Source organism: Cyprinodon tularosa, unplaced genomic scaffold, assembly GCF_016077235.1.
Source record: "Cyprinodon tularosa strain WSP-4 unplaced genomic scaffold, ASM1607723v1 ctg163, whole genome shotgun sequence".
NCBI classification, from domain to species: Eukaryota; Metazoa; Chordata; class Actinopteri; order Cyprinodontiformes; family Cyprinodontidae; genus Cyprinodon; species Cyprinodon tularosa.
Genome location: NW_024038467.1, coordinates 635,689 through 662,540, shown reverse-complemented (window position 1 = coordinate 662,540; position 26,852 = coordinate 635,689). Strand labels below are relative to the sequence as shown.

At 40.0% G+C, this 26,852-nt stretch overlaps 1 protein-coding gene across 3 annotated transcripts; it reads right to left on the bottom strand.

Moving 5' to 3' along the window:
- On the bottom strand, nucleotides 1-26,852 carry cracd (capping protein inhibiting regulator of actin dynamics). Of its 3 annotated transcripts, none has more exons than XM_038280723.1 (10): nucleotides 26,671-26,852; nucleotides 17,556-17,641; nucleotides 10,849-11,020; nucleotides 10,465-10,597; nucleotides 7,417-7,572; nucleotides 6,548-6,760; nucleotides 3,770-6,449; nucleotides 3,455-3,645; nucleotides 3,206-3,368; nucleotides 1-323 (listed from the first exon to the last, which is right to left on the bottom strand). In XM_038280723.1, exons 2-10 carry the CDS (start codon nucleotides 17,620-17,622, stop codon nucleotides 163-165), a joined length of 3,936 nt encoding a protein of 1,311 aa, XP_038136651.1. In that variant the 5' UTR covers nucleotides 17,623-17,641; nucleotides 26,671-26,852; the 3' UTR covers nucleotides 1-162. The 3 variants fall into 3 exon arrangements, with proteins under 3 accessions (XP_038136651.1, XP_038136649.1, XP_038136652.1); XM_038280721.1 differs by lacking the exon at nucleotides 26,671-26,852 and adding an exon at nucleotides 23,312-23,487; XM_038280724.1 differs by lacking the exon at nucleotides 17,556-17,641.

The following is a 26,852-nucleotide window of genomic DNA, read 5'->3' as shown; positions in this document are numbered from 1 at the left end:
GCAGCTTTACTGGAATATTTGAAACTGAAGCACACTTTTAACATGGTAGTTATAGCAGCCAGTGTGTGTCAGGGGTTTTCATGAGTGGAGAAGGCGGTCCTCTGGCTCCATGGGGAGCATGCGTTCTCAATGCATGCTTTGTTAAAATGGCGTCCGGAGTGTTTACTTGATGATCTGCGGACAGTCGCTCCAGGCTTTGGCCTTTCGTTTTGCTAGTGCCAGCCAGGCCGGCTCTGTGGACACCTGGGGAGAATCGCTGGAGGGAAAACGCTTTGACACATCCTTGACAGCAGGTGGTGACGGTGTTGAGTCGGAGATTTCAACTGGAATTGCAAAGAGTCATCAAGTGTGAGCAAAACATCTTTTGTGCCTTAAAAGTATTCATATCCATTATATATTCCACATTTCATTACAATTAACACACAATCTTCATTTTTTTTTATTTGATTAACCAACACAAAGCAGATGCTTGGTGTGTGGCCCAGATGAAAAAATAGCTGGTGTTAGAAAGGTCATGTAGAGCAGGTTTATGTAGAAATTAATTCAACCCCCTTTTATTCTGATTACCCCAAAGAAAATTTGGTGTTGATTGCTGGCTTAGAATCCCATCACACCGTTACATTAGAGAGTGATATGGGCTGATTACTGCAGAGACATGGATGATTGGACAGCAGAGACTGACAGGAAAATAATTGGTCGTCTCTGCATTTGTATCAAGAATGACTGAAAGATCCAAGACAACAGAAAGTTTTTGCACACAGTTTTGTAAATGTATAACCCATGGGCAGACCATTTGATTCACCCCAGGGATTCCCTGTTGTTTACATACCAGAGCTAACATACCATCACCAGCTAACACCAGAGCGCCATCTGTCTGCAGAAACATGAATAAAAGCCTACATTTAATAGATTCAGATTTAAACAAATAAATAAATACAAAATAAAATCTTTTTTTTTTGTTCAGAACATCTTTGACTCGTGCCATGCAGCTTCCGGTATCGAGCTTCCCAGAACACGTCTTCCAGGCATGTGCAGACCTACTAGCAGAACTGTTTAAAATGTCTTCAACCTTGGCTTTGACCCTGGCCGCCTTACATCAGCAACCATTGTGCTCATCCTAAGCTGAACACAGTAAGCAGCCTAAATGTCTACAGGCCGATTTCAGTCACTACTGTGATTGTGAAATGCTTAAATATTTCCAAATCAAACCTACCACTTCTGCTATGCTGGATCACCATCAGTTGGTCTATTGAGTCAATGGATCAACAGAGGACACTGTCAGCATTACCCTACACAGCAACTCAGAGTCCCATGAAAAACCGAACATCTATGCCAGGCCTCAGCCCTAAACACGGTTGTCCAAACAGCACCACCACAGTCTGAGCTCTACCATCTCCAGCTGGACCATGGACTTGCCTACCAGCCGCTAAAATGAGGAACTCACATCTTCCACCATCAAATGAACACCTGTGTGCCTCTGAGATGTGTATCCATGACTACCATTAAGTTTGCATAAAAAACGCCATCAGTATGTGTGCAGGCAATAAAACAACCGTGGTGCTGATCTGCCGATGAGGCAGCCTACAGAAAGGAGGGGAATTTCCTGAAGAGCACCAACAATCTGAACCATTGAAAAACAAAGAGTGTTTTTGACTTTCAGAAAGTCCAGGAGGATGAATCTTGCAATGTTAGCTACTGAAAAGAGAAGAAGATCCCCAGCTATAAGCTTCTGGGCATTCACATCACCAAGGATGTCTGTTGGACTAAAAGGACCACACACACATATTAGACAGGGCTCTGTAGCTCTTTTGCTTATTGAAGAAAGTAAGGAAGGTTGGATTATCTTAGAACCTCCCCATGACCTTCTACCAGTTCAGAAGAGCAGCCTCACTTATGGCATCACACCATGGTGTGTAAGATGTCATAAGAAGGAGCAGAAGGTCATAAAAGTTGCATGTAAGAGTCACTGGGTGTGACAATGGCCAGGAGAATAATCCGAGATTAAATACATTTGGCCTATAATCCCCTCAGACTGCCTAGGAGCCGCACATCAAGACTAAAATTTTTAAATCAACTAAAATTGAACACAACCTCCATGACAGATAAATACCTCCAACTTTTAATACAACATATATAATTAGGAAAATGTAATCCATCATTTATTATATTTTACACCCAATACAGATTTTTCTGCCACATTTATTCATTCATGCCCAGTCGCCTGTTGCTTCTCCTTCCCTACAGTTCACTTTGTAACTTGTTTACAACTTTTCAACGACTCTTTAACAGCTTTTACTCGTATAGCTGTTTAATCTATGACTTGCTTTTACTTCCTCTGATCATGCTATTTTTTGGCAAAAGGCCCAACGTAATTTTCTTATAATGCTGACAGCAGTATGCAATAACAATAAACATCTTATCTTCAAGTAGGAGTGGCATGAAGAGAAGAGAGCCATAAGAACACCCATTTACAGCTCGTCATAAGCATGCCATGCCATGTAGGGGATGGAAAATATGTGCAGGAAGAATGCTCTAGCCAAATGACACCTAAATATATGCAAATAAGCCTGCAAACACAAATAACATACCCCAAATACGGGGTGGTAGCATCATGATATGAGGCTGATTTAAATTAGTAAGGACAGGGAATCTGGTCAAATATCACATTTAACACAAAGACGAATTGATATATATGTGAAAATCAATACAGACAATCCCTGTCTGGTGTTTTCCTCTCAGCAGCTCTATGACCCTGAGCTACAATAGAGTGGCTCAGATCAAAGTGTGTTTATGAGTTAACTTAGCCGGTCAAGGTCAGGAATTAAATCTGTGAAAGGACTTGAATTTTTGATCTTCAAAGAAGATCCGTTTCCAAGTGGACTGAAGTTAAGCTATTTTGAAAAGCAGAATTATCCAAAATTACAGATGCATTTTGCAACAGCACACACTAAGTCTGGTCTAGCGCTTATCCAAGGTCACAACAATGAACTCCTGTGTGTTCTAACATAGCAGCCTGATGAAATACAAGTTTGTGACATTTTCTGTGGAAAGAAATATAGAGTTACACTTAAGAAAGAGAACTTAAAATGTTAGCTGATGAATGAACCTACATTGGAACAGTTTTTTTCAATAAGAAGCCGTTTTCATCATCCAAAATGGAATGACCATCAAATGATGATTAATAGTGGTAGATTGGGATGCCTACCTGTGACTGAGCTCGGTAAGGTGCTGGCCTTTTTCAGAGGATCTCTGCGCTCGAGCCGTCCCAGCAGGCTGTCGGGTCTCTTGGGCTCCCCAGGTATCTGAGGTTTAAAGGAGGGACTGGTGCCCCAGCTCTCTTTGCCCCCTGTTGGACTCACCAGCCCAATCTGCACAAAGAGGCATGAGAATATTTCAAAGGACTGTAGACTATGCTAGGCAGAGTAACTGTTGAATGGGGACCTGCAGCACATACCCCGTGCCTCTCTCTGGCTTGCTTCTCTGCTAGCTTGGCTTCTCTTTGGCTTCGACGCTCTTCGCGGGTCTGCTGCTGCTCCCTGAAACCTTTCTGCTTCTGCAGAGCCAGAGTTATCCATAAGGGCCCAGCTTCTTTTTCTTGGACCTTTGCGCTGTCCAGTGAGTGTCTGGCCTGTAAGGAAGGTTTTTCTGCAGAGACAAAGACAATTGAAGGTTACTATAACTATAGTGAATTGACTAAACCTTTTATTCTTACAACTAAAAACACTTTAAATCTAATCTAGAGCTGACTCATTGTTATGGCCGAACTGACCTCGCCTGATGAGCTCTGCCTTCCTATCTGACTTCTCTCTCCACGGGATGTTGATGGAAGGGAAGAAAGACCTCTTCTCCTTTGGTTCCTCCTCTCCTTGGACATGAATGTAGCTCCCTCTGTGCAGCTGGGCCACTGGTTCCTCGCTTCTATCTGTTTGCTCTTGTACAGATGAATCTGGGCTCCCTGTCCTCTGGATCACATCCTCACAGGGGAACCTGTGGGGTACTTTAGGCAGCGGAGAAGGAGGAGGTGTTGGGGTGGATCCAGAGGGTTTGGGTGATGTTGCTGGTCTTCGGTAGAGTGGCGGCTTGAAAAGGGCTTTCTCTCTTTCGTTGTGAGCAGTGGGGCTGGTAGGTTTGCCCGGCTTACCGCAGGTTGTGGCAGGAGAGGCTGATGTGTGTAAAAACTTGCTTACTAATCCTTCTTTCTGAGGTGATGTAGGACTTGATTTGTCAGAAAAGACAGAGGAGGCATCAGAGTCTGGCTCAATTGGGGTGAGAGGTGAAGGGACGCCGTCAAAGCTGTCTCCAGCACTGTAGCGTTTCTTTCTTTTCTCTGTGGACTGCTCACTGTGAAAACGCAAAGAGTAGTTAGTCCTTCTCAGCTTAATTCCAAAAGGTGATGGGTTATCTTCACCATCCTGCGCTTTTGCCTCATCCTCTTCTGTCTTGCACTGAAGCCGACTCTTTACATCGGAGCCCTCAGGTCTGTCCCCAGGGCTAGGAACCAGGAAAGACGGGAGGTCTTTGGCAAACATGCACTCCTCTGAACCTCTCTCTACAGCCCAGACAGTTTTGCTTGTCAGGCTCTGAGGTTTACCAGATGGAGACCAAGTGGCTGCTGTGGGACTATCAGATGGAACCTTTTCTTCTTCTCCAACCTTATCTGCACTTAAAACCTCAGAGTTTCTGTTTGAGCCAAACTTTTTCTTTGCAGGGGTTATGGAGAACTTGGCACTGGCGGACATTGTTTTTCTCAAGTTGGTGTGTGAGAAGGGAGCCTGCTCTTCACTACCCAGCTGCAATCTGCTTGGAGGGTCTGGGTACTCGTCATATTTCCCCTCCTCTACTCCCTTAAATATCTTTGAGCGGATGCTTGCCCACTCTGCTAGCACGGCTGAGCTGGACTGATCCGTGGAGAATGAAGACTCACTGAGCGATTTAGATTTCACTGACTTGCGGTCCGGTGAGCTTTTGCTCTTTGCAGAAGGTGTTCCTTGGGCCTTTCTTTCTTCTCCTAAACCTAGCAGGGACATGCATGCAGGGTCTTTGATCTGGTCTAAATTGACAGCTGTCCCACAGAGCTGGGCGCCTGTCACCAGGATAGCTGTGTGGGGGACATATGGTGATGCTGGAAGGTTAGGGGGGTCTTGTCCTTCCAGTAAGGAGGCTACAGCTCCTTCTCTTTGATCAGCGTCAGCTGTGCTCTGGTGGCTGGAGGCTGGTGTAACAGGGGTCAGGTTGACCTTCTGGAAGAGAATTTGTTTCTCTCCAGAGGAAACCTTGAAGGTGAAAGGTCTTTGTCGTTCCTCCATCTCCCTCCAACGCTGCTCCTCCGCTCTTCGCTTCCTCACCTGTTCATCATAGCTCGCAGCAGCCTCTTCTGTCAATATGTTTTTCTGCTCCTCTAATTCCAGTAGTTTCTTGTGCTCCATCTCTCTCAACCTTAGTTTCTGTTCTTCCTTTTTCTTTCTTTCCTCTTCTTCCTCCTTTTGCTTTTTGCGCTTTTCTGCTTCAAGTTCCTGTTGCCCCTTTGCCACCTCCTCCTCTCTCTTCCTCCTTTCTTCCTCTTCAAGTCTCTTCCTTTCTTCTTCTTCCCTTTGCTTCTGCTCTTCTAGCTGTCTCCTGTCTACTTGCTGTTGATGCTGCACTTTTTGCTTTTTCCTTTCCTCTTCCAGCTTTTTAATTTGTTGTTTTTCTTCTTTCCTCCTCTCCTCTTCCCTAACCTTTCTTTTCTCCTCCTCTATTCTCATCCTCTCCGCTTCCTCATGCATCTTCCTTTCCTCCTCCTCTCTTTTTATTTTCTCAGCCTCCTCTTGCCTCCTCCTTTCTTGCTCCTCTTCCATCCTGCTAGCCTCCTCCTCTTTTCTCTGTCTCTCAGCCTCCTCTTGCCTCCTCCTTTCTTGCTCCTCTTCCATCCTTCTAGCCTCCTCTTTTCTCTGTCTCTCAGCCTCCTCTTGCCTCCTCCTTTCTTGCTCCTCTTCCATCCTTCTAGCCTCCTCCTCTTTTCTCTGTCTCTCAGCCTCCTCTTGCCTCCTCCTTTCTTCCTCTTCTTCCATCCTTCTAGCCTCTTCCTCCTTTCTCTGTCTCTCAGCCTCTTCTCGCCTCAGTTTTTCATCCTCTTCTCTGACTCTCCTCAGCTCCTCCTCCTCTTTCTCTCTCCTCTCTGTCTCCTCTCTCATCCTCCTCTCTTGTTCTTGCTGTCTCCTCTCTTCCTCCAGTTCTCGCAGCCTCAGCTCCTCTGCCCTCATCTTCCTCTGCTCAGCTTCTTCTCTGAGCCTTTGTTCCTCCATCTCCCTTCTGCTTCTGGCCTCCAGTATGTCTTCTTCATAAAGTCTCTGTTTCTTCAAGCTTTCTTTGGATGACTCCAGAGATGCTCTGCGCTGGTCGTCTAAGAACACGCCGCCTGCCTCCAGGTCCTCCTGTATGTCCCCAGGAACAGACACCTCCTGGAGGTCCTGGGAATAAAGTGACAGTATTGTTTGAATTTTAAAATCACAGAAGATGATGGAAAATGTGAGACAGAATCGCAGATTAAACCTTGTGTCTCCCTTACCAGGGTGAACCGTCTGTGTTTGCGGGAAATCCTCTGGTTTTTCGGTTTGATCGAGAGTTTATGCTTGGCAGCAGTGTTGTCCAGGCGAGGAACAGACTGGGGGACAGCATCAAGATTGATAGACTCAATGATTCCCATTGGCGGGAGAACCCGTTTGGACCTTGGAGACTTCACCGGCGGGCTGTGCTGCCCAAATGATTGAGCTCCTTGGACCTACATTTTCCACAAAAGAGAAATAATTCACAGTAGCTTTCTATAGTATTTTTTCCATCCCTGAATTTTCATGATCTTATCGTTTTATAACCACAAATTTCAATATATTTCATTGAGATTTCATGTGACAGACCAACACACAGTAGTGTGTAAATGTGAACTGGAAGGAGAGTGATCCACGGAAGTATTCTAACAGAGTGTCATGCACTCCCCTTTACTCTGATACCTCTAAAAGTCTGGTAAAAATAAATGGCTGCTAAAAATAAACTAATCAGTAAAGCAAATCTTTGTGTTTAAATATAAGCTATAGATATAGGCAAAAACCTATTATCACTGATCAGAGAGTTGTAACTCTCACAGCTCAGCTAGAAGGTGGTTTGCATGTCAGACTTTTCAGGGTTTTATGTGTTTCTTTTATCTTTGAAAATTATACATCAGTTCAGATTAACAATTACAAACGACTGTTTTTACTAAAACAAAATAAAACCCTGCTGACAAATATTGAAGTTTGTGGCAGTCAGGTGACACACTTGGAAAAGTTTTACAATATTAATTATTTTAAGAAGGCGTGGTCTACTATTTAAAATGAAGTTTAAAAACACAGCCTGCTGTACTCTTTTAACACTGAAAATCAATAGAAAAAGCTTATTATTTACCTTTGGTTCCATTTTTGGTGGCTCAGTTTCTACCTGGACCAAAACCTTCAGAGGGCTTCGGGGAACCTCCTCCTCATCGGAACTTCCCTCACCTTCCTCACTTTTACGAAGAGACAGAGGCCTCTGGCCAAACTTTATACCTTGTGCTATCTGCCTCTGTGGGGTGAACAGAACCATGGAACAGATTATAGGTTAGATATGTTGACCTTAATCAGTAATATTATTTATGTTTTAGATTTTTCTTCCAGATTATGGCAGGCTTGAACTTCGGTGATTCCAGGATCGCTTTCTATCATTTAACCAGTTTTCATTTTCTTTCCAGATGGTTGAAACTTGGATACAAACAGGTGTTCAGCAGCATTGATGATAACCATAGAAACACATCATAGCTCATTTTGAACATGGATAAAGCAAGAAATTAGATCTTTTGCATTTTTATGGTCTATATTTATAAATTCCCTCGGCAAAAGTCACTCAGTCTGAATAAACTCTCAATGATTCTAGCAAGAAACAGAGCAACCATTCAGACAGGAACTACCAGAAGCTTGGCCACAGAAGAGAAATTATGAAGAATTCAGCCCTATACAAATGTACAGTGAGGAAAATAAGTATTTGAACACCTGATAAAATCAATGTTAATATTTGGTACAGTAGCCTTTGTATGCAGAGGTCAAACGCTTCCAGTAGTTTTTCAGCAGGTTTGCACACACTGCAGGAGGAATTTTGGCCCAATCCACACAGGTCTTCTCTAAATCAGTGAGATTTCTGGGCTGTCACTGAGAAACACAGAGTTTAAGCTTCTTTCAGAGATTCTCTATCGGGTTTAGGTCTGGAGACTGGATAGGCAATGCCAGAACCTTGTTATGCTTCTTACAGAGCCACTCCTGGTTATGCTGGTTCTGTGCTTCGGGTCATTGTCATGCTGGAAGACCCATCTTCAATGCTCTAACTGAGGGAAGAAGGTTGTTCCCCAAAATCTCACATTACATGACCCCCGTTATCCTCTCCTTAATACAGTGCAGTCACCCTATCCATGTGCAGAAAAACACCCCCTAAGCATTATACTACCAGCCCCATGCTTCACAGCAGGGATGGTGTTCCTGGGATGTAACTCATCATAGTGGAATTATGACCAGAAAGTTCTATTTTGGTCTCACCTGACCAAATTACTTTCTCCCATGACTCCTCCGGATCATCCAAATGGTCATTGGCAAACTTAAGACAGGCTTTTACATGTGCTGGTTTAAGTAGGAGAACCTTCTGTGCCATGTATGAATTCAAACCATGACGTCTTAGGGCCGGATTTATCAAGATCCAATTTTGCGTGCAGTAATTTGCGCTCGCAAACTGGAATTTTGCGCGAGGGGCTGAACCATGGTTTGCGGGTGATTTAACAAGAGTGATTGCATAACTGGTGGCAGGTGCAAAACTGTTGGAGACGCCCTATTTAAATGATGGTTTTGCGCGTTTTGTGGTTTGCGGCAAAGTAGTTTGTAGTTTGTACAAACTAGTGCATGAAGAAATTTAAATCTTACAGTGACCCCCAACAACAACAACAAAAAAATATATATTTTATATATATAGATATATATATATAGATATATATATATATCTATATATATATATAAAGAAAAAACTTTGGCAACCTTTATTCCCTAAGGTGGTATGTGGCTGAATTTCTACTTCACTGCAGTAAAAAAACAAAAAAAAAAAAAAAAAACTTAGTGTTTTGTATTGACCTGCACATACCAAATGGCTCACAAGAAGTGACTGTGGATGAGATTACTGCGCGTACGCATCCCCGCAGCATTGGCATGTTGCTCCACAGGCGCAGGGGGGAGGTCTGGGTTCTCCGTTAGGGCGTCAGGGCGACATGGCATTTAGAACGTCAGACAGCACTTCTGAAAAACTAGATTGGGATATCCAATGTTGCAAGGAGTTTTGTGATATCTGGTATTGCGTGGGTCCTCCTTGTGGCTGGCTCCAAATTCATTCGGAGTTCCCCCAACAGCTCCAAAATGGCAATGCTGGATGAGCGATATGTTTTGATGATCTTTTTCTCGTTCATTCCAAAAATATTCACATGGAGTGAAAAAATGCGTTCTCTGTGTCTCCTTGCTTCATTTCGATGTCTCCTTCTTGCGCAACCCACCGCTGCCATGTGTGCGCAATTACGCATACAGACCAATTGCACCTTCTTTTGAAACGTGTTAAATATAGAGTCAGATACCGTTAGCAAAATTGCTTTCAGGTTTGATAAATCACTTTGCGAGTGCTAAATTAATATATTTACATGTTCTCCTCCCACAAGACGCACTTTTGCGTGTAAACACCCCATATTGCATATTCATTGCAGAAAAAGTACTAAATGGATAAGAGGAGCTATTTAGCACGTTTTAAAGACCAAATCCTTTTAGCACGCTGTTGATAGATCAGTTTGTACATTTTTTAGTGTGCGCAGTGAAATAGCTCACGTTTTAATACACGCAAACCTTTGATAGATCCGGCCCTTAGTGTATTACCAACAGTAACCTTGGAAACGGTGGCCCCAGCTCTTTGCAGGTCATTGACCAGCTCCTCCTATGTAGCTCTGGGCTGATATTTCACCTTTCTTCAGGTCATAAAGACCCCAAAAGGAGATAACTTGCATGCAGCCCCAGTCCAAGGGAGATTGACAGGCATCTTCTATTTTCTAATGATTGTTCCAACAGTGAATCTTTTTCAACAAGCTGCTTGGCAATTTCCCCGTAGCCCATTCCGGACTTGTGGAGGTGCACAATACAATGAAAATTTCAGACCCTTTCATGATTTCTAAATGGGAGAAATTGCAAAATAACAGGGTGTTCAAATACTTATTTTTCTGTATATTTTAATTTAAGTTTCCCCTTGAAAAAAAGAGTTAAAATGAATCCCAAAAAGGCTGAATATTACTGGCATTAATGTTAAAGATGTGAATTTCTGAGGCTTCGACCCTCAAAATGATTTATTTTAATATTCTGAAGTGTGCATGGTGATTTCAGAGAAGTGTGGGGTTTGTGTGAGGTCCACCTGGAGGTTCCTAACTTTATCTGACACGTTTTCCTGGGACATGCTGTGATCGAGGGTGAGTTCCTCCAATGGCTCTTCGGGGGTAAAGATGCTGTCGCAGGACAGAGCTCGAGATCCGATGGGATTTAGGTCCCTGCAGAAGATTGAGAGCTTCCTCAGGGTTCAGAGCGACATTTACTTCAAATGGTTTTACACATAGAATGAGAACAGCTCTTCTACTATCTGCTATCATCACAGTAAAGGTAATTTCACTTTAGTGTGTGGTGCAAAGTCTAACTTCATTTTAATTATTTTCAAATGTTATCAGAAAAGCATTTGTTTACATTATTTGTATAAAAGTAATGACTGAATCATTCCCTGAAATAAAGCAATCACTGCTCTTACCTCAGATTTTTATTAGACTCCTCATTGTCAGACACGACTCCGCTGCACACTTCTCCAATTGAATAACTTGCTTTTAGCTCTGTTCCATCAAAGCTCCTTTTAACTTCCCGTTTCTTCTTCTTCTTCCCAAACAGCCGTCTGAAGGGCTGGAATTTGCCCGGTCGTTTTTGCTCTGTCGTGTGGGGGAAAAGAAACTAGGCGATAACCAAAGCTTAGTGCAATCACGTCAATCTTTTTTTTATCTCACATTTTGCCAAGATAACAAGCAAGATGATGGCTGAGGGCGTGTTGTTAAAGTACAACTCTGAACAGATAATGAAATGCAAGTGACATGGCTGATATAAAATGAACCAAAATAGATAAGGCGATAAGCGAAATGAAGAATAAAACCTTGGCTTCCAGTTTTAGAAAATGGTGAAGATAAAGGTGAAGCCTTGAAAGGGAGGAAAGAAACATGACTGAGCAAATTTCAGAGAAAAATCCAGCATTAGAAAACACCAAATCCCAATGAGACAGCCCAGAGATTAAGGCACTTTGCCATAGGTGTGACTAATGTCACATTTGACCTGCATTTAAGTGTTTCCCTAATGTTCTTTTCAGATCACAGTTAATCACTCTTCTAATAATTAATCTCTTCAACTATTTCAGATTAGAACAAGAGCCAATGTGCTGCCAAACCTGAATACACGTCAGCCTGACATATCGAATGAAGGAAAGAAGCTGTAATAAAACATTTAATGGTGGTTTATGAGGAAGTCTTGAACCAAATAAAGAAATTAACTTTGGACTCTTAGCTAAAGTTACATACTCTGGTACAGGAAGTTTTTTTTTTTTTTTTTACACGTCAAGGCAAAATGATTAAACAAAAATAATTATGCCTTTAGCTGGAGGAAATGTTTCTTTATTTATGAAAAAAAAAAAAAATTTGAATGGAAACAAAAGTTTCGTAACTTTTTTTTTTCCCGTCTTTTTTGTATTTGCTTTCATGGGGGCACCCAGTAATGTAAGTGGGGGAGGTACAGAGCTGGATGTTACTCTACACCCCTGCTCAGACAGGCGTTCGTTCTCAGGCTCTGTGGGTATCCCTTTCAGAGCTAAAAGTAGCAACTGGTGTGGGATATCACTGCAAACACTGCTCACTAAACCAGGAGCATAATGGGAAGTGATACAGTAAACTAATTTCTCCACTTAGGTCTTTTGACCCCAAACTTTATCTTTCTGTGCATGTGCACCTACGATGACAGTTTTAGACCCCTCCATGATTTCTAAGTGGAAGAACTTACAAAGGTGTTCAGATACCTTTTTTTCTCACTGTATATATTTGGTATAAAACAGCTTCGGCAGCTAGTTAAGACACTTAAGAAGCTTTAATCAAATCCTTGAAGTCAAGCAGTTAAAAAAAAACTAAAAGCAGGTATTGTGTATTTTTAACACACACACTATTATATTATATAATATATAACATTTATCATATATATTTATATAATATATATATATAATATACACTATCTTGCCAAAAGTATTTGCTCACCTGCCTTGACTCACATATACTTCAGTGACATCCGTTCCTAATCCTAGGGTTCAATATGACTCGTCCACCCTTTGCAGCTGAAAGCTTCTAACTCTTCTGGGAAGGAACTAGCATACAAGTTAGGATGTGTCATTTTTTTTGACTCATTCTTGCCAAACGATAGAGTCAGCAATGATGTTGGCGAGAGGCTTGCTTCAGTCCTCTGAACGATAATGCCAAATGAGTGATCATCGGTTGATATAAAAGGACCATGTAAGGCAAGCGATAAGAATACACCAGACCTTGTATCCATGTCTTTAGAACCTTGCTATAGTCAAGGTGCACAGTCATTTGAAGGAGGAAAGAACAGCTCAAATTTCCAAAAGATTGGAGCATGAATGTCCAAAATGATCTCGGTATGTGAAGCATTCATAGGTTGCTTTCCTTTGGACCTAAGGCCAAGTCCCAGCTCCTGTAAAACAACCCCACACATAATCCCCTTCACCAATTTAATTAGAAACAATGCAGTCAGACAAAGACCGTCCCTGCAATCGAAAACCAGAACGATACAACAATTGCATTTGGAGAAGGAATCGTGAACCATAAAGAATAACGGCCTCCACTGTTAGCATCCTGGACGGAAGTTTTTTTTACACGTCAAGACTATGATTGAACAAATTTATGTATGGCTTGGATGCAACTGTCTTTATTTATGGAAAAATAAAAATTGAAGGCATTTGCGCACTGTCTTTGAGCTATCTGGGCACCATATGAAGTTGGGAGGTCAGTGGTGTTACTCTAGAAAGCACCCTCTCGACTAGGCGTCTTTCAGGCTCGTGGGTACTCCCTTTACGTGGCCTAAACAACTGTGTGGGAGTTCATCGTTCCAAACACTCTCACTTAAACCAGCAGCTTGGGACAGTTGACAGTATATATATATATATATATATATATATATATATATATATATTAGTGCTGTCAAAATTATCGCGTTATTAACGCGTTAACGCGAGGCCATTTTAACGGCGATAATTTTTTTAACGTGAGATTAACGCTATGTGGTTTTATGGTACAATTTTCCAAGTACATCCCGCTGCAGCCTGCGAGAAGGCGGGGCTATTTTCCCCCAGTGTATGCAGTTCTCATAGGCTTCGAGAGCGGAGCTCCTCAAGGGAAAAAGACGCTCATACACTGGGTGACGCTAGTGCCTTTTCTTTAAGCCACACCACCAACAAACAAGTTGAGTGTCTGGTAACTAGTAGCAACCTGAAATACGCTGAGAAAACAGATTACTGAGGTGAAATGGAATCTGCTACGGCACTCTTGCTGTCTGTGTACGCCACAGGTCAGTATCGCGCGTGTGTGTGTGTGTGTGTTCTCATTTTTGTTAAGAGGCTGAAAAGTAACTTTCTAGAGCACAGACTACCTCCATCTAGTGATGTCGGTCTATTGATTTTGATGTATTGATTGAAAATTGTTCATTATTATCTTGGTTAATTAACATCTAATGTTAACTCTACTGCATTTTATAGCAGTAGGGTAAAATGCTTGTCTTTGTTCAAAAGACTGTATTAACTGTAAAGACTGTCTTTTACATCAGCCTGTTTTCAGGGCTACATATTTGTTATTTTTTGCTACATGCCTCCCCATCTTCTTGCCATATGTTTCTATGGCATAAATCATTATCTGTGACCTGTTTTCGTTTTAAAAAAAGAACATTGGCACAAACCTAGCCTGTATGTATTTTTTTGTATGTCATCGAGAGTATTTAAATGATTTTCAATCAGGAAAAAAATGTGCGATTAAAATGCGATTAATCGTGAGTTAACTCAGGCATTGATGCGATTAATCGCGATTAAAAAAATGTAATCGATTGACAGCACTAATATATATATATATATATATGAAAACAGTATACATTTAATCATATTGATTTTGCATAAAGTTATGTAGAAATGAATTGAATGTGTTAAGGTTTCAAAGAGAACAGGTTTGCCTAGTTTTTGTATGGGTGTGTTCATAGGAATAGCTAACTGCTGGCTGTTTTGTGCTATGACTAATATGTGGTTTCAGTTCAGGCCATACATATCTAAAGAGCTGAAGGGGTCAGTGGTGTTTCTCATCAGGGGATTTTGTTCTTATTTATGTTTGTGATAAAATGGATGGTATGGCTTAGAGCTCTGTCAGACTTCAACACTCTAATATCAAGGTGCAGCACTGATGCTTTGCCTCCCTACAGCGTGTTCTCTCAGCATCTTTGCCCATCAAATGGCACAAAGCCCATTATGCCCTGCCATGGGCGCACTCACACACTCATGCATGAAATAAGACAGGACACTTTTTTTCTGCAGAGCAGACAAGCGGCAGCAAGATAACACAGAGCTCCAGTCCAACTCAGCTGAAAGGTTCTTGCTTTCTATAAACTCAAAGGAAGGGGTATTTTGACTAGAGGTCTAAACTTAGCTCTTAGCTGAGATTTACATTTTAACCTTCTGGTTAGGGATTAGGCCACTACCAGTTAGCATACGTTTCTAACTTAATTTGTAAATTAACTGCTTTTTAGTCACACTGACTGCAAAATGATTTCCCTTTCCAACGTGAACACACGTCCCAACATCAACATGTGTGACAGGAGGAAGCTAAAATTGAACCTAGAATATTAAAGTCCGCTACTCCTCTCAACATTAGATCATGGCTGCTGTAGATCATGACTTCCATTGCTGTTAATTTGGATCTAATGAAACTATTCGTATTTAATAATACAATATGCAGTTTAAATAAAATATTGTATCAATAAACTTCTCCTAATCGTCTTTTCTCTTCATGTGAGTTTTTCAGATTGAATTCTGTTATAAACCTCTTGGTCTATGCTTCTCTCAGACAGAAGAGAAAAATAATCATCAAACTAACTAAGAAAGAAAACTAAAAAGTTAAAAAAGGGTAGAAAACTTTAAAAAAAAAATAAAAATAATCCTCTCACCATTTGACCTGCCAGTGCATGCTTTGGAAATTTCAGTCTGGAACACTGAATCCAAACGCATCGTGTTATTAACACCTCTAACTTTTCCTCCATGTTACAATTGATGTTTCTTTATAGTTATGACCACGCAGTCTTTTATAGCCTGTACATTATCTACATCTACAAACAGTCTCCTCCAAATGACCCATAAAAATACATCTAACTTTAGTGAAACAACAGAAAACACACATTTCTATTTTATGTAATCCATTACAAAACAATTCACTGTCCTGCTACAACTTTTTGTCCTTCATGTACTTTTGCAATAGAGATTTCTGACATATTTCTTTTATGGATTTAATATTCCTACAAGGTCCTCATCCACAGTGTTTCACACAACACACTATGCACATGTGCCTCATAGCTGTAGGTCCTTTTTATTTTCTAAACCTTAGCTTTCCCCTTATTCCATAATCCCCCTTCCTTTCAGTACATACTTTCTTCTTAATTATTTCTCACTCTGTATATTATTTTACCAGTTTTAAAATTGAGAAGATCCATACATTTTTAAATGTTTAACTTTAGGTATAATGAATGTGTGTGCTCTATATATACCACGTTTCAATTTATCCTGATTACTCTTCAAAGTAATGTGTAAACCGGCCCTAATTTGTATGCATTTCCCCAAACTTCTACTTAGTATTTTAAACATGACAGCACCACTGCACAATATAATATTTTCAGGGATTCCTGTTTTAGCACGTTTTGTTTTTGCACTGCAATACTTTTCACCATGTTTTCCTTTATTTGCTTAATGTGATTTTATGACCAACAATAAACCCAGAAATCTATATCTATATATACAAAATTGTATTTGAACCATCATTGTTAAATAAAAATATTTATTTACATATTTTTGTTTTAATTATATCCATGGAATATTTCTTTAAATTCTAGTTACAAAATGTTCATTGCTGATTTGAATCCCCCGAATAAAATGTATTGGTGTTGTCTTTTAAATAATATACACTGTGCAAAAATGATCTAGAAATAAGTAAAATTGGTTTTAATTAAGTGTATTTACTAGGGGTGTGGGGAAAAAATCATTTTGGTGATATATCGTGATTTTCAGCTGCCTGATATAATATCGATCTTTCAGTTCCTAGTATCAATTTAAAAAAAATACAAAATATTTTTACCTAAAACTGAGGGGAAGTGGGCTACCTCTGCACCGCCACTCTGTCAGATGACACTGTGGAGCCCTTTTGCTTTGCTGTGCTGTGCTGCACCATATCTGTAGTGGAGGCAATAGACCCCAAACAACATGGATACCAAAATAACTAAATCATCAATATCTTCTGATGAACATACACAGTACTGTTTTTTTTTTCCTTCTATATATTTAATTTTAATAGGGAAAAATATTGCAATATATAGTAACATTGCAATGTAGTGATCCAAGTACCGCAATACATATCGTATTGAAACCCCCATGCCGATACTCCCCCCTAGTATTTACCCTTCATTTGACTATGTAAATAAGATGATTTGCAGATGGAATAAATATTTTTACAATTAAAATAAGATGATTAGATAATATGCACTAAAAATAAGGCAATGCAATTGTGTTTTTATTATCTTAAATGTGAATTGTCTTGTTCCATTTTCAATGTGTCTCACCTCCTCAATTAAATAAAAAATTCACTTTATATATAAAATTTTTTTGCAGTGCATTAAAAGCCTAGTATATTATTAAGCCTTTGTATTTTCTCCAATATGGACCTAGCTTTCAGATTAACCTACAATAGACATTTTCAGCAGATCAAAGAAAGGTTTTAGAAAGAAAGCACAGTCCAGAGAAAGTCTTCTAGAAATCACCTCTAAGAAGTCAAACCCATCACCACGCCACACAGCTGTTAAAGAGACAGTGGACCAAACTAATCAACTTCTATGTTGATCTGGCAATATGTTTTTGATCCTGTTGAGAGATAAATTTTAGTTTAAAATCATCTGGTATTTCATATAATTTAAGTTTTCCAGCTCAACGTGTCTCATATGGCCTTTAGAAAAGAAGCAGGCCCATTGCATTACAGAACCTTCACCGTACTCAATACTGACCTTCAGTTACACTTCAAAATGTTCACATTCTGCTTTATACTCCATGTTAATTTGGTTTGTTAATTTAGCAGCACTGTCTCTTTAAAAAGCCATTAACAACACTAGTTAATTCCTATTTACCTGTGTCTCTGAGTTCGGTTACCTCTAAAAGCACATCATGGTTAGTTTCTGTTGCATCCATTTCCATCGTAAACTGCACAACTTGACTGTGGTGGGAGAAACAGAGGGTGAACATGAGGAGGTGTGTTGCTATCTAATGTTAGAGTGGATTAGTTTTTTACTAAGAAAAACAATGGGAGTAGAGGGACATGGCTCTGAAATCACCCTGAACAGCAGCATTCAAGGCAGCTCAGCTTCCCCATGTGCTGCTTTTCATTTACTCTCCACTACCTCCAGCATTGTCATGAGAAAAGGTTGGCTTTATTAGCTCTTGCAGAATGGCTGAGAATGGATAAAGCCTTCGCTGTTTGTAGTGCAACATGAGCACTCTGAAGCCACTCTGTTTGGCCTTTCTTTTTAGTTCAGCTCAGGCTTACAGATGTTCCATTTAAAAATTCACATATTTTCAAAATCCTTTTTTTGGTGACAAATATTCACATTTGAGTAAAAAAGTTGCTTTTAGGTTTTTAATGTTTGTGTGTAAATAAGTTGAGCATAAAAAAAGTAAAAACAAATCCCCTTCTAGTTAGTGCTGTGTTGAAGGGTAATTTCACTTCATTTTTTTTACCCTCGCTTCACATTTCTTCAAAAGTCTATAAAAACTAAGGCTTCAAAATCTGGACTAGATTATCCAGCAGTAAATGCAGATTATTATAAAGCAGTTTGTGAGGATTTATATATTTTAGCTATCAAAACTTCTATATATATAATAGTGTTTACACTTAACCTAGATTTATCTAAGAATCACAAGTCAAACATTAATCCAAAGTCAAGGACACAAAAAAAGCAACGATTACACTTAGTTTAGTTTGGAAGATTGTGTGTTCAGACATTGCATATATTCGTATTTTCTTTGTAAAAGATTTTTTAGTTAAAATAATATCAGACAAAATTAATCTGAATGGATATAAAGTACACTGTTAAAACATCAAGCCCTCCCATTTTAACAGCCTGTTAAAGGTCATAAAAAACAGTACTTTGAAGAAGGAGGTTTAATGTTGCTAAAACAAGCTGCCAGTGTCACAAGTTCTTTTACATCAGTTTTAACACTAAATATGCATCTTAAAAGTGAATCAAACATGGCAGAAATAACCTGGAAAATGTGCCATGGATGATATTCTTAGAAGCCAAAAAGTCTACCATTAAATTTCTATTACTCCAATGGCCTATTGCAAACCAGCAGGCGCACCTGTTTGGAGGGGCCTAGTAAAGGTCAGAAACTGAATTAGAGTGAAATGCAGTGTGATGACCTTAGGTAGTTTACTGATGATCAAACCGTATCCAATGTGGCTAAAAGTATTAAATATGAAAGTGCCAAAATCCCTCCATAGTCCAAATAACTGTTTAAAGCAGTGAAGGATGGAGAAAACAATTATTTAGGGGCAATTATTTTTAAGCAGAGGGCCCGTTTTCTATATTAGCTAAGGATACTTTGTCTGACTTAACAGTTAGGAAGCAAGACGTTTCATAATAAAGTGCAAAAATACCAACAAGCAGAAGAAACGTGCAAAATAACAAACCTACAAAGCGCTACAGCTGCTGGTTCTATCAATTAATTTTAATCCATGAAAAAGCCTCACTAGAAGTTGAGTTGTGATGTGACATAACAAAGAGAAAGAAATAATTAATGTTTAAACTTTTGAATTCTGAAAGTCTGGCTGAAAATGTTTAAACTTCTGAATGCTGAAAGTTTGGCTAAACCTTAATGTGGCCAGTTTATTCCAGACTATTCAAGAAAATACATGTAAACAGTAAATTCTACGTGATGGATTTTATCTCCCACCAACATGCATGAATGACCGATTAAACTGGAGCTACAGCATGCTTTCTGTGCTATAAGATAGCTGAGAGCAGATGACAAATCACCAAAACAACCGCTTTCTGGAGCCGCATGAGTCCTCCAACACACCTGCCTTTTCTAGAGTGCCTCCCTCAAGCTACAGGTTTTCCGCTGTGCTGCATGTCTGTAAAGAATCTGCATAAAACCAGATGGTGGGTAAGGCAGTAATGGTAGAGCTGGAGAGACGTCTGTTATCTCCAATGGGACCAGAATGTACTGGGCTTCCTTCCTGGTGATGACAGACAAACCGAAATGTCTCCTGCCGAAGAAAGGAGGCTCTTTGTTCAGTCAGAGCAGAACAAGGAGCAAACAGGCATGTTTGGCTGTAGGAGTCGGTGAACACAGACAGGCTGTGTGCAACAGCGTCTGCTGCTGCTGCCAGGATGGATTCTGTTGATTTTTCAAATTTCATCGTACCGTCTCCACTGAGGCTTTGGGGAAAAAATAAGGGAACATACAGAACCATAGGGAATAGAAGGTTTGGGTTATAGTAGTTAAGTTAGTCTCAAGTTCAGGACATGGAAATGGCATAAAAGGTGACCTTGGATGGTGTAGGAAGAGGCCCTCCCATATAAATGCCTACAAAGTTCTTGGCAGCCTGGGATAAAGCCGCTCTATCCTTCCAAAAGTAACTCATATCTGAATGTAAGTGACATCCCATTCTTAATAAATAGTTTTATGTGATGTTGGTCCACATTTTGGCGTGTTTCAAATCCTCTTGGAAAGTCTTCCTTTTTGAGGTCAGACACTGTGGTCTGGTGTGAACAGCTGACTCAAACTGTGTTCCAATTAAGAAGTATTTGTCACAACCCACAAGGTTGCAGTTTGCTAAGATAGTACCTTTTCTTCCATGTCTAGTGATCTGGGTCTTCTCCTTGCATTAATGACACATTTTCAGTTTTCTGGCAGATGAGACCATATTTTACTACACTGTAACAAGGTCTAATGGATTTGGTGAAGCAATGGGCCCATAGCATCACAGATCCTTTTCCACACTTCAGTGTGGGTATTAGATGCCTTTCAAAATATGTTCATACTAAACTAGGAGCTCTGTTGTCTCATCTGATCACAGCACAGTTTAAGTTCAAGAGTTTAGCAATTCACACGTTTCTCCACGATCTCTTTAACTACCAGTTTGCATGTAAGGAGTGTCTTGTAGTTGTTAAGGAGATCTGGTAAAACAAAGATAACACCTTTAGCATCACTTTTCTGTTAGTAAACATTGAAGATTATATTTATTGTGCTTATAATCTTGCCTCTAGTGCAGAATCAGAAGATAGATACAGTATGGGTCCTTATGCAGCCAAAGAGAGCTAACACGCTGCCCTCTGTATCCTAATCATACAGACAGATTGATTCATTCGTTTTTAGTAGATTGCATCAAGTCATTTAACACCTTTTCACACATCTTCACCTGCACACTTTGAATCTTGAGGTGGTGATTCCAACAAACTTAATCTGCAATAAGAACGTTTTTAGGAGCTGCAGTATCTTTATAACCTGCTTCTCTGCCTTCATCCTATTCTTTGCTTTTTCTGAAATCTGAAGTCTATTTGAGGCAACCAAGGCAAAACTATACAGATGCAACTCTTAATAAATCAATCACTAATATTTATCACAAACAACAGCTAAAAGTGTTGTGCTGGTTCCCCCCAGCAAGAGCAAAAAGCCAGATGTAGATTATTGCAATGCTGTTCACTAAGCAGCGGCTGCAGGTCCTCACAGTGAAAATGAGGCACCATGTAAATGCACTTGACATTTAGCTAAGTGTTGGGTAATACTAAATCTGGGAAATAAACATAAGTGCTATGCTGTGATTAATCACCATCTGTTCACTTTGAAACAAAACACAAACTGTGAGCTCCTTACAGTAATTGTTTCAGACATGCTGCTGCTGAAGATAAAACTCTCCAAGCTTCAGTGGTTAGTTAAAATGTAGCGATGAAATAGTCATCAAATTTTTATATTTATTTTCCAAAGGTGTACTGAAAGTGAGTGTGTCTGATCTGTGATGGCGATGGGTTTTATAAAGTTCCTACGTTCCTGAAGCTTTAGGGCAAATGTTATTTCTTCTAGATGAGTGAATAAAAAAAGGACCCTCATCCAAAGTATTTATCATAAAAAAAACGAGGACCAACAGTGAAGTAGAAGCATCTTTAAGAAGAAATTAAACATTAATTCAGAGTTAGATGTGTGTTTGAGCAACAGCTGTAAGCCAACTTTACGGGTGTGTGGCTAAATGAGAAAAAGTCTCACCCGTGTCCTTTGTCCTCAGATAACCCAGCCATTAAGAAACATAAGTGGCAATAAAGACATCCATAATTTGTAGAGAATCGTCATCCCTGCACTACACATTTTTTTTTTTGCCAAGTGCATTAATGTTTAGATATTTATTTATATTTATCCAACCTGAATGTAGATTTTGCAACCAAACAGCGTTAATCTACAGGTACATACATCTAAATCTAGCATCAGATGCATCAACTAAAACTCTCTCTTTTTCTTAGAGTATATTTCGACAGTCTAGAAATTTAGACAGTTTTTTCACATATATTTCTTTGCAAAACAGCACAAAGTAAATTGGAGGTAGAAGATCTGTGATTATCAACTGTCAAATTCTGCTTTGGATTAAAGTCTGGATTAAAGTCTGGACTTTCGGCTGCTCTACCATATGACCCAGTCCAATATGAACCATCCCACTGCAGCAGTGGGTGAGTTCCTACTGGGAGATGAATCTTCATCCCTGACTTTTCCAGCCTCTATCAAAGTTTCCTCTAGCATGACTTCACAGTGGGGATTTCATCTAAAGGATGATTTGAAATATAATTTCAATTGCACTACCTTCCGGCTGCTTCTGAAGTTAATACTTTCCTAGTCCAGCCTGTCAGGTTAGGCATCCTACTCAATCTTGGCAGGTTTGTAGGTTGGTTTCTTTTTTGTTTGGTAGACTGACAAGTTCTTTGAGATGTTCCAAGCTTGGAGTATCTTTTAATTACCCAACCCTACCATAAACGTACCCATAACCATCCTCCTGACCTGTCTTTACTGTCTTTGACCTGCTCTTTACTTTACATTATGTCGTTTGTTCACTTCTACAACAAATCTTATTTTGGGGTTTAACAACAAATGGGCCTTAATACAAATATGTGCACCTGTCATTGGCAGTTGGTATGTGACAAAAATATCCAAATAAAACATGTTTCAGTTTAAGGTTGTAACAACAGAAAACTGGGAAACAAAAGTAGGGTTTTAAATTATTTTACAAGTTTTCACTACCTGTTTAATTTACATTTAATATTAGCAATGCTAAAGTGATTGAGGAGCAAATTTTATTTGCAAGGAGACTGATAAATAGCAATAAAATCAATAGGAACTATTTTGTTTGGGCATCCAAGTGAAAAGCTGTAAAAGCCTCACCGTCTTTAAGCTTTGCCACTCAAGTGTGAATGAAAAACCTGATTAGAAGTACAAGAAGAACGTTAGTCCAACAAGGCAAAGGCAAATTTAACCTAAGTTATAGTATCAGTCATACTGAATCAAAGGGTCATTTAAACAGAAACAATGGATTTGGGTGTCAGAGGAGTATCACATGACCATGGTTATATTTTCCACTGTAGCCGACAACTAAGTGACTAGGTTGAAGCATTAAAAAACAAAAGAAAAAACACAACCTTTGTCTGTTGTGCTACTTGCTTGACAGAAAAAAGCGGTTATTCAGAACAAAAACTTTTAAAAATAACCCCTTTGTGTAACATGACCTGCCCATAGCAGTGTTGCTTTTTTCTATGCTTCTTGGTTTAACCTGGAGTTTAGTGAAACCCTCATCCTAACGAGCAAACTGAAATCCTGACTAATGTTTTAGAAGAGCTGTTCTTACCGTTCTGCTGCTGTTCTGTGTGTAAGGTGTTCTGGAGGTCTGTGGTTGTTCCACCTGCCTGCTGTTACTGTGGATCTAGGGCTTTACCTGGAGTCAGGTGTCAGATGCAGCCTAACTCCCTCCACTATGTGTGTTTTTCTGAGTGCATGCACGCAGATAGAAGAAGGGCGTTGTAAAAAAACTCTTAATATTCTCACTAACAATGCATTTGATTGCGCCCTTACTGTACTTTGACTGGAATATAAAGTGACATCGGTGAAGGGGAGCAGCAGTGCACATGTGTATAGAAAAGGAGCACATGCGCAGACTTGGTAGAGGAGGTGTGTCTGCAGAGAACTGCCTGAGGAGAGAGAGGCGTCCTCCTGTGTCTGTTTGTGCCTCCGTGCTGAGGAGGCACAAAGTCACACTTTGTTTCCTCGTCAGATAGCCTGTGCAGGAGAACAGAGTGGCATTCATCATTTCTACTGACTGATGCATGCAAAGGCTTTCATTGTGTCTCCACAGCAATATGCACGTGTGATTATAATGGTTTTTAACACAAGCCACAGCTGCTTAACGGCATTATGGCCACAAACATCTAGTATATTAAACCTCTCAGATGCTGCTGCTTTCAGATTCTGCCCTCTAGCTGCAGTAAACAAGTACAGCATATAGGAAAACCAATATTTCAGTTTCCCCATTATGAAAAAACAAATAACTTAAAGCTTTAGGTTCTGTAGCACCCAGCTGAATCACACCCTCACTATAGAATGAATCCCCACTAATGCCTGTAAGAGTTACCCCTCCTCTCTGCAGTTTTGGCAGGATCACACTGTGGCTTCACAGGGATATGCTAATGACAAGGCTTTACCACCCTGACTGCTGCTTATATTAGAGCAGCACAGCTCTTCAAAGACAGACGGCTTTCTGACAATGTGCAATAAACAAACATGCCCTCGCACCAGTTGGTCACAGGTTCACACATCCACAGCTGACACAGGCTCTTAACCTGAATAAAAAGCACGAGCCCATAGCGATAGCAAGTCAAAGTTGGGATATCTTACAGACTCCCCTTGCAGAAAGGCCACCTTTTACAGCCGTCTGTGGGAATATTCAACCTACATCCCTTATTGGTGGAATAAGACATATGTCTGAAAGGACCTTGAATAAAATAAGAAACGTCTCTGCAGAATTAAATGTGAAGTAAATGTATTTTATGGCAGTCATTGTTTTCTCATGGTGATGTTCACAGTTGTTTCCTTCTTTGTATGGAGGAAAATTGCATGTTTGGCATCTGTCCAGAGCATCTTCATTCACATAATTCTGGTGTCCTTATTAAGTGACTCGTGGAAAAAGACAATGGAGCTTTCCAAGACTTTCTTCTTGCTCTACCATCTGCCTCCTGCCTACACCATCTCTCAATGTTCTTATAGGTAAAAGGGTATATTTTGATTTATTTATTTGAATAGTTCTAGGTTGTGAAAAATATGGAGATAAACAAAGATTATTAGAAATAAGAAGACTTCTGATGGTAAATACAGGGTTTAATGTTGTTAGGGTATCAGAGGAAATAGGTAGTTCTCAGATAAATATTTATGTATCTTCTTACCTTTACAGTTAGGCACATCTACTAAATTTGTTTTGTCCCTTTAAATTCTAACAAAAATGAATTAGGAATTCTTATTCTAGTGGGACAAGATGTGGGAATAAAAACACTCTTACATGGTTATAAGTCCAAGGCTGCATCAAACAGAATGGCTTTAGAAACCATTGCTGGACGTTTGCTTTGAGCTGAGGACCTCAGAGTAAATATTCTTTATATGTTAGGCCGCTGCTTGTTTGCAAATATAATACTTCCTTTGAGGATTTGATAAAGGGATTGGTTTTTAACATACTACCACCTGAAAACATGTATGTTTGTGTAAAGAGAACTCAGTATAACAGAGAGAGAGTGCAAACATTAAAGGTGAATGAGAAGTTCCACAAACACTTTACTGACGTTGTTTTTAAATGCAACTCTATCGCATGTGTATTTTGGTGTAAATTTCCCTTTTTCTTAAGGAAAAAGAACCCCAACAATAAATAAATAAATACATAAATAAATAAATAAATAAATAAAAGGAACTGTACAGAAAAATGTGGGCATGGAGGAGAGAGTGCAGTATGAAAGGTAATATGACAGATGTAACTGTTTTTTAAATGACTTTCACATTCCTATATCAATTTGAAAACATTTACTGTGTTATCATATAAATAAACAATTGTGTATGTAGTTTAGTTTATCATCCAACAGAAAAACATAAGTTCAAGCAGGAGAAATGAAGGTCCGACATTGAGAAGGCTCTCTAACTTTATATTAAACATATATCAGCTTTATGAGTACGGCGACTTGCATAGAATTGGATTCTCCAAAACCCATTAGGCTGGTTCAAACTGGTTGATGGTGTTCATTCACATGGTGGAGCCTTTGCATCCATACCCATAAACTACTCTCTATCTAAAGGGCACATCTGTGTTGCTGTGGTTGGCTCCTTGCTGCCTCATGCATCCAGCAGGTCACAGCTGCAGGTGTCTACATGTCAGTCTTCATGAAAAACCCTCAAGGACAGAAAAGGTCTATGAAACGAAGCGGTTTATTTAATGCAAGAATCATGCACAACACAAGCAGCCCTGTGAATTCACCCATGGCAAACTGCCATCTATTCTCCCTGCCTGTGTGTCTCAGCAACAAAGTCTACTGACTGGCACTGAAATACAGCCATTGATTTAAAAGGCTTTAAATGACCAATGGAAAAGCAAATCTATATAATCTTTTCCCCAACATGTAGGCCTGCACCATATGGCCTGTGTGGCTAACATCCTAACGTTTCAGATGCTGGGATTGATCTTCATACATGTAAAAAGACAGCGGCTGCCTCTAAAGACTCCATTAACGTGGACTCTAAAGGCAGCAATCAATAAGCACCAGAACCGTTAATGGCAAATTAGCGGATGCTGCCGCACGTGTCTAAGGGGGCATCAATTGCCATCCAAAAAGGCGCACCAAGAACAAAGCATCTGGCATCTGTTTCTAAGCACAATGTCCAAAACGTGATTCAAAAAAAGCAGCATTGCTTCCGTCTAATTAGTGAGAAAGTGAATGCAAATCTGCTGAGAAGCAAAACGCGTTTACGCATTTCAGGTCGCATCAAATAGCAAATATCCCATTTACAGCAAACACACACATCTGTGGGAGGGATGAGGCAGGAGATCAGTGCAGGTCAATTGTAAATGAGCAGAGGGTTGTGGTGACAAGGTCACCGGCGTCGTGCAAACGAGAAGGAAGAAAATACAGTCATCATAAACAAACAATGTGGAAGAAAAGAGAAAAATCCAAGCACCTTTGTCTGGGACGCGGTTCTTCCCTCCGATTCGCGCTGAGGTAAACCCCGGTAGCTATGGGCCCTTTTGTGTTGCTGATGCTGCGGGTGCACGACAGGCAAGACGCACGCACAGCGAGACGGTCCCGCACAGCTGTCCGCGTGCCAGGCGGAGAGAAGATGGTGAAAGGGAGGGTGTGGCT

Coding starts and splice junctions, on each gene's coding strand:
- cracd (XM_038280723.1), bottom strand. CDS start 17,622: ATGGAAATGGATGCAACAGAAACTAACCATGATGTGCTTTTAGAGGTA. Junction 11,021..17,555: donor AACCGAACTCAGAGACACAG/GTAAATAGGAAT, acceptor CCCACACGACAG/AGCAAAAACGACCGGGCAAA. Junction 324..3,205: donor CTTACCGAGCTCAGTCACAG/GTAGGCATCCCA, acceptor TTGCAATTCCAG/TTGAAATCTCCGACTCAACA.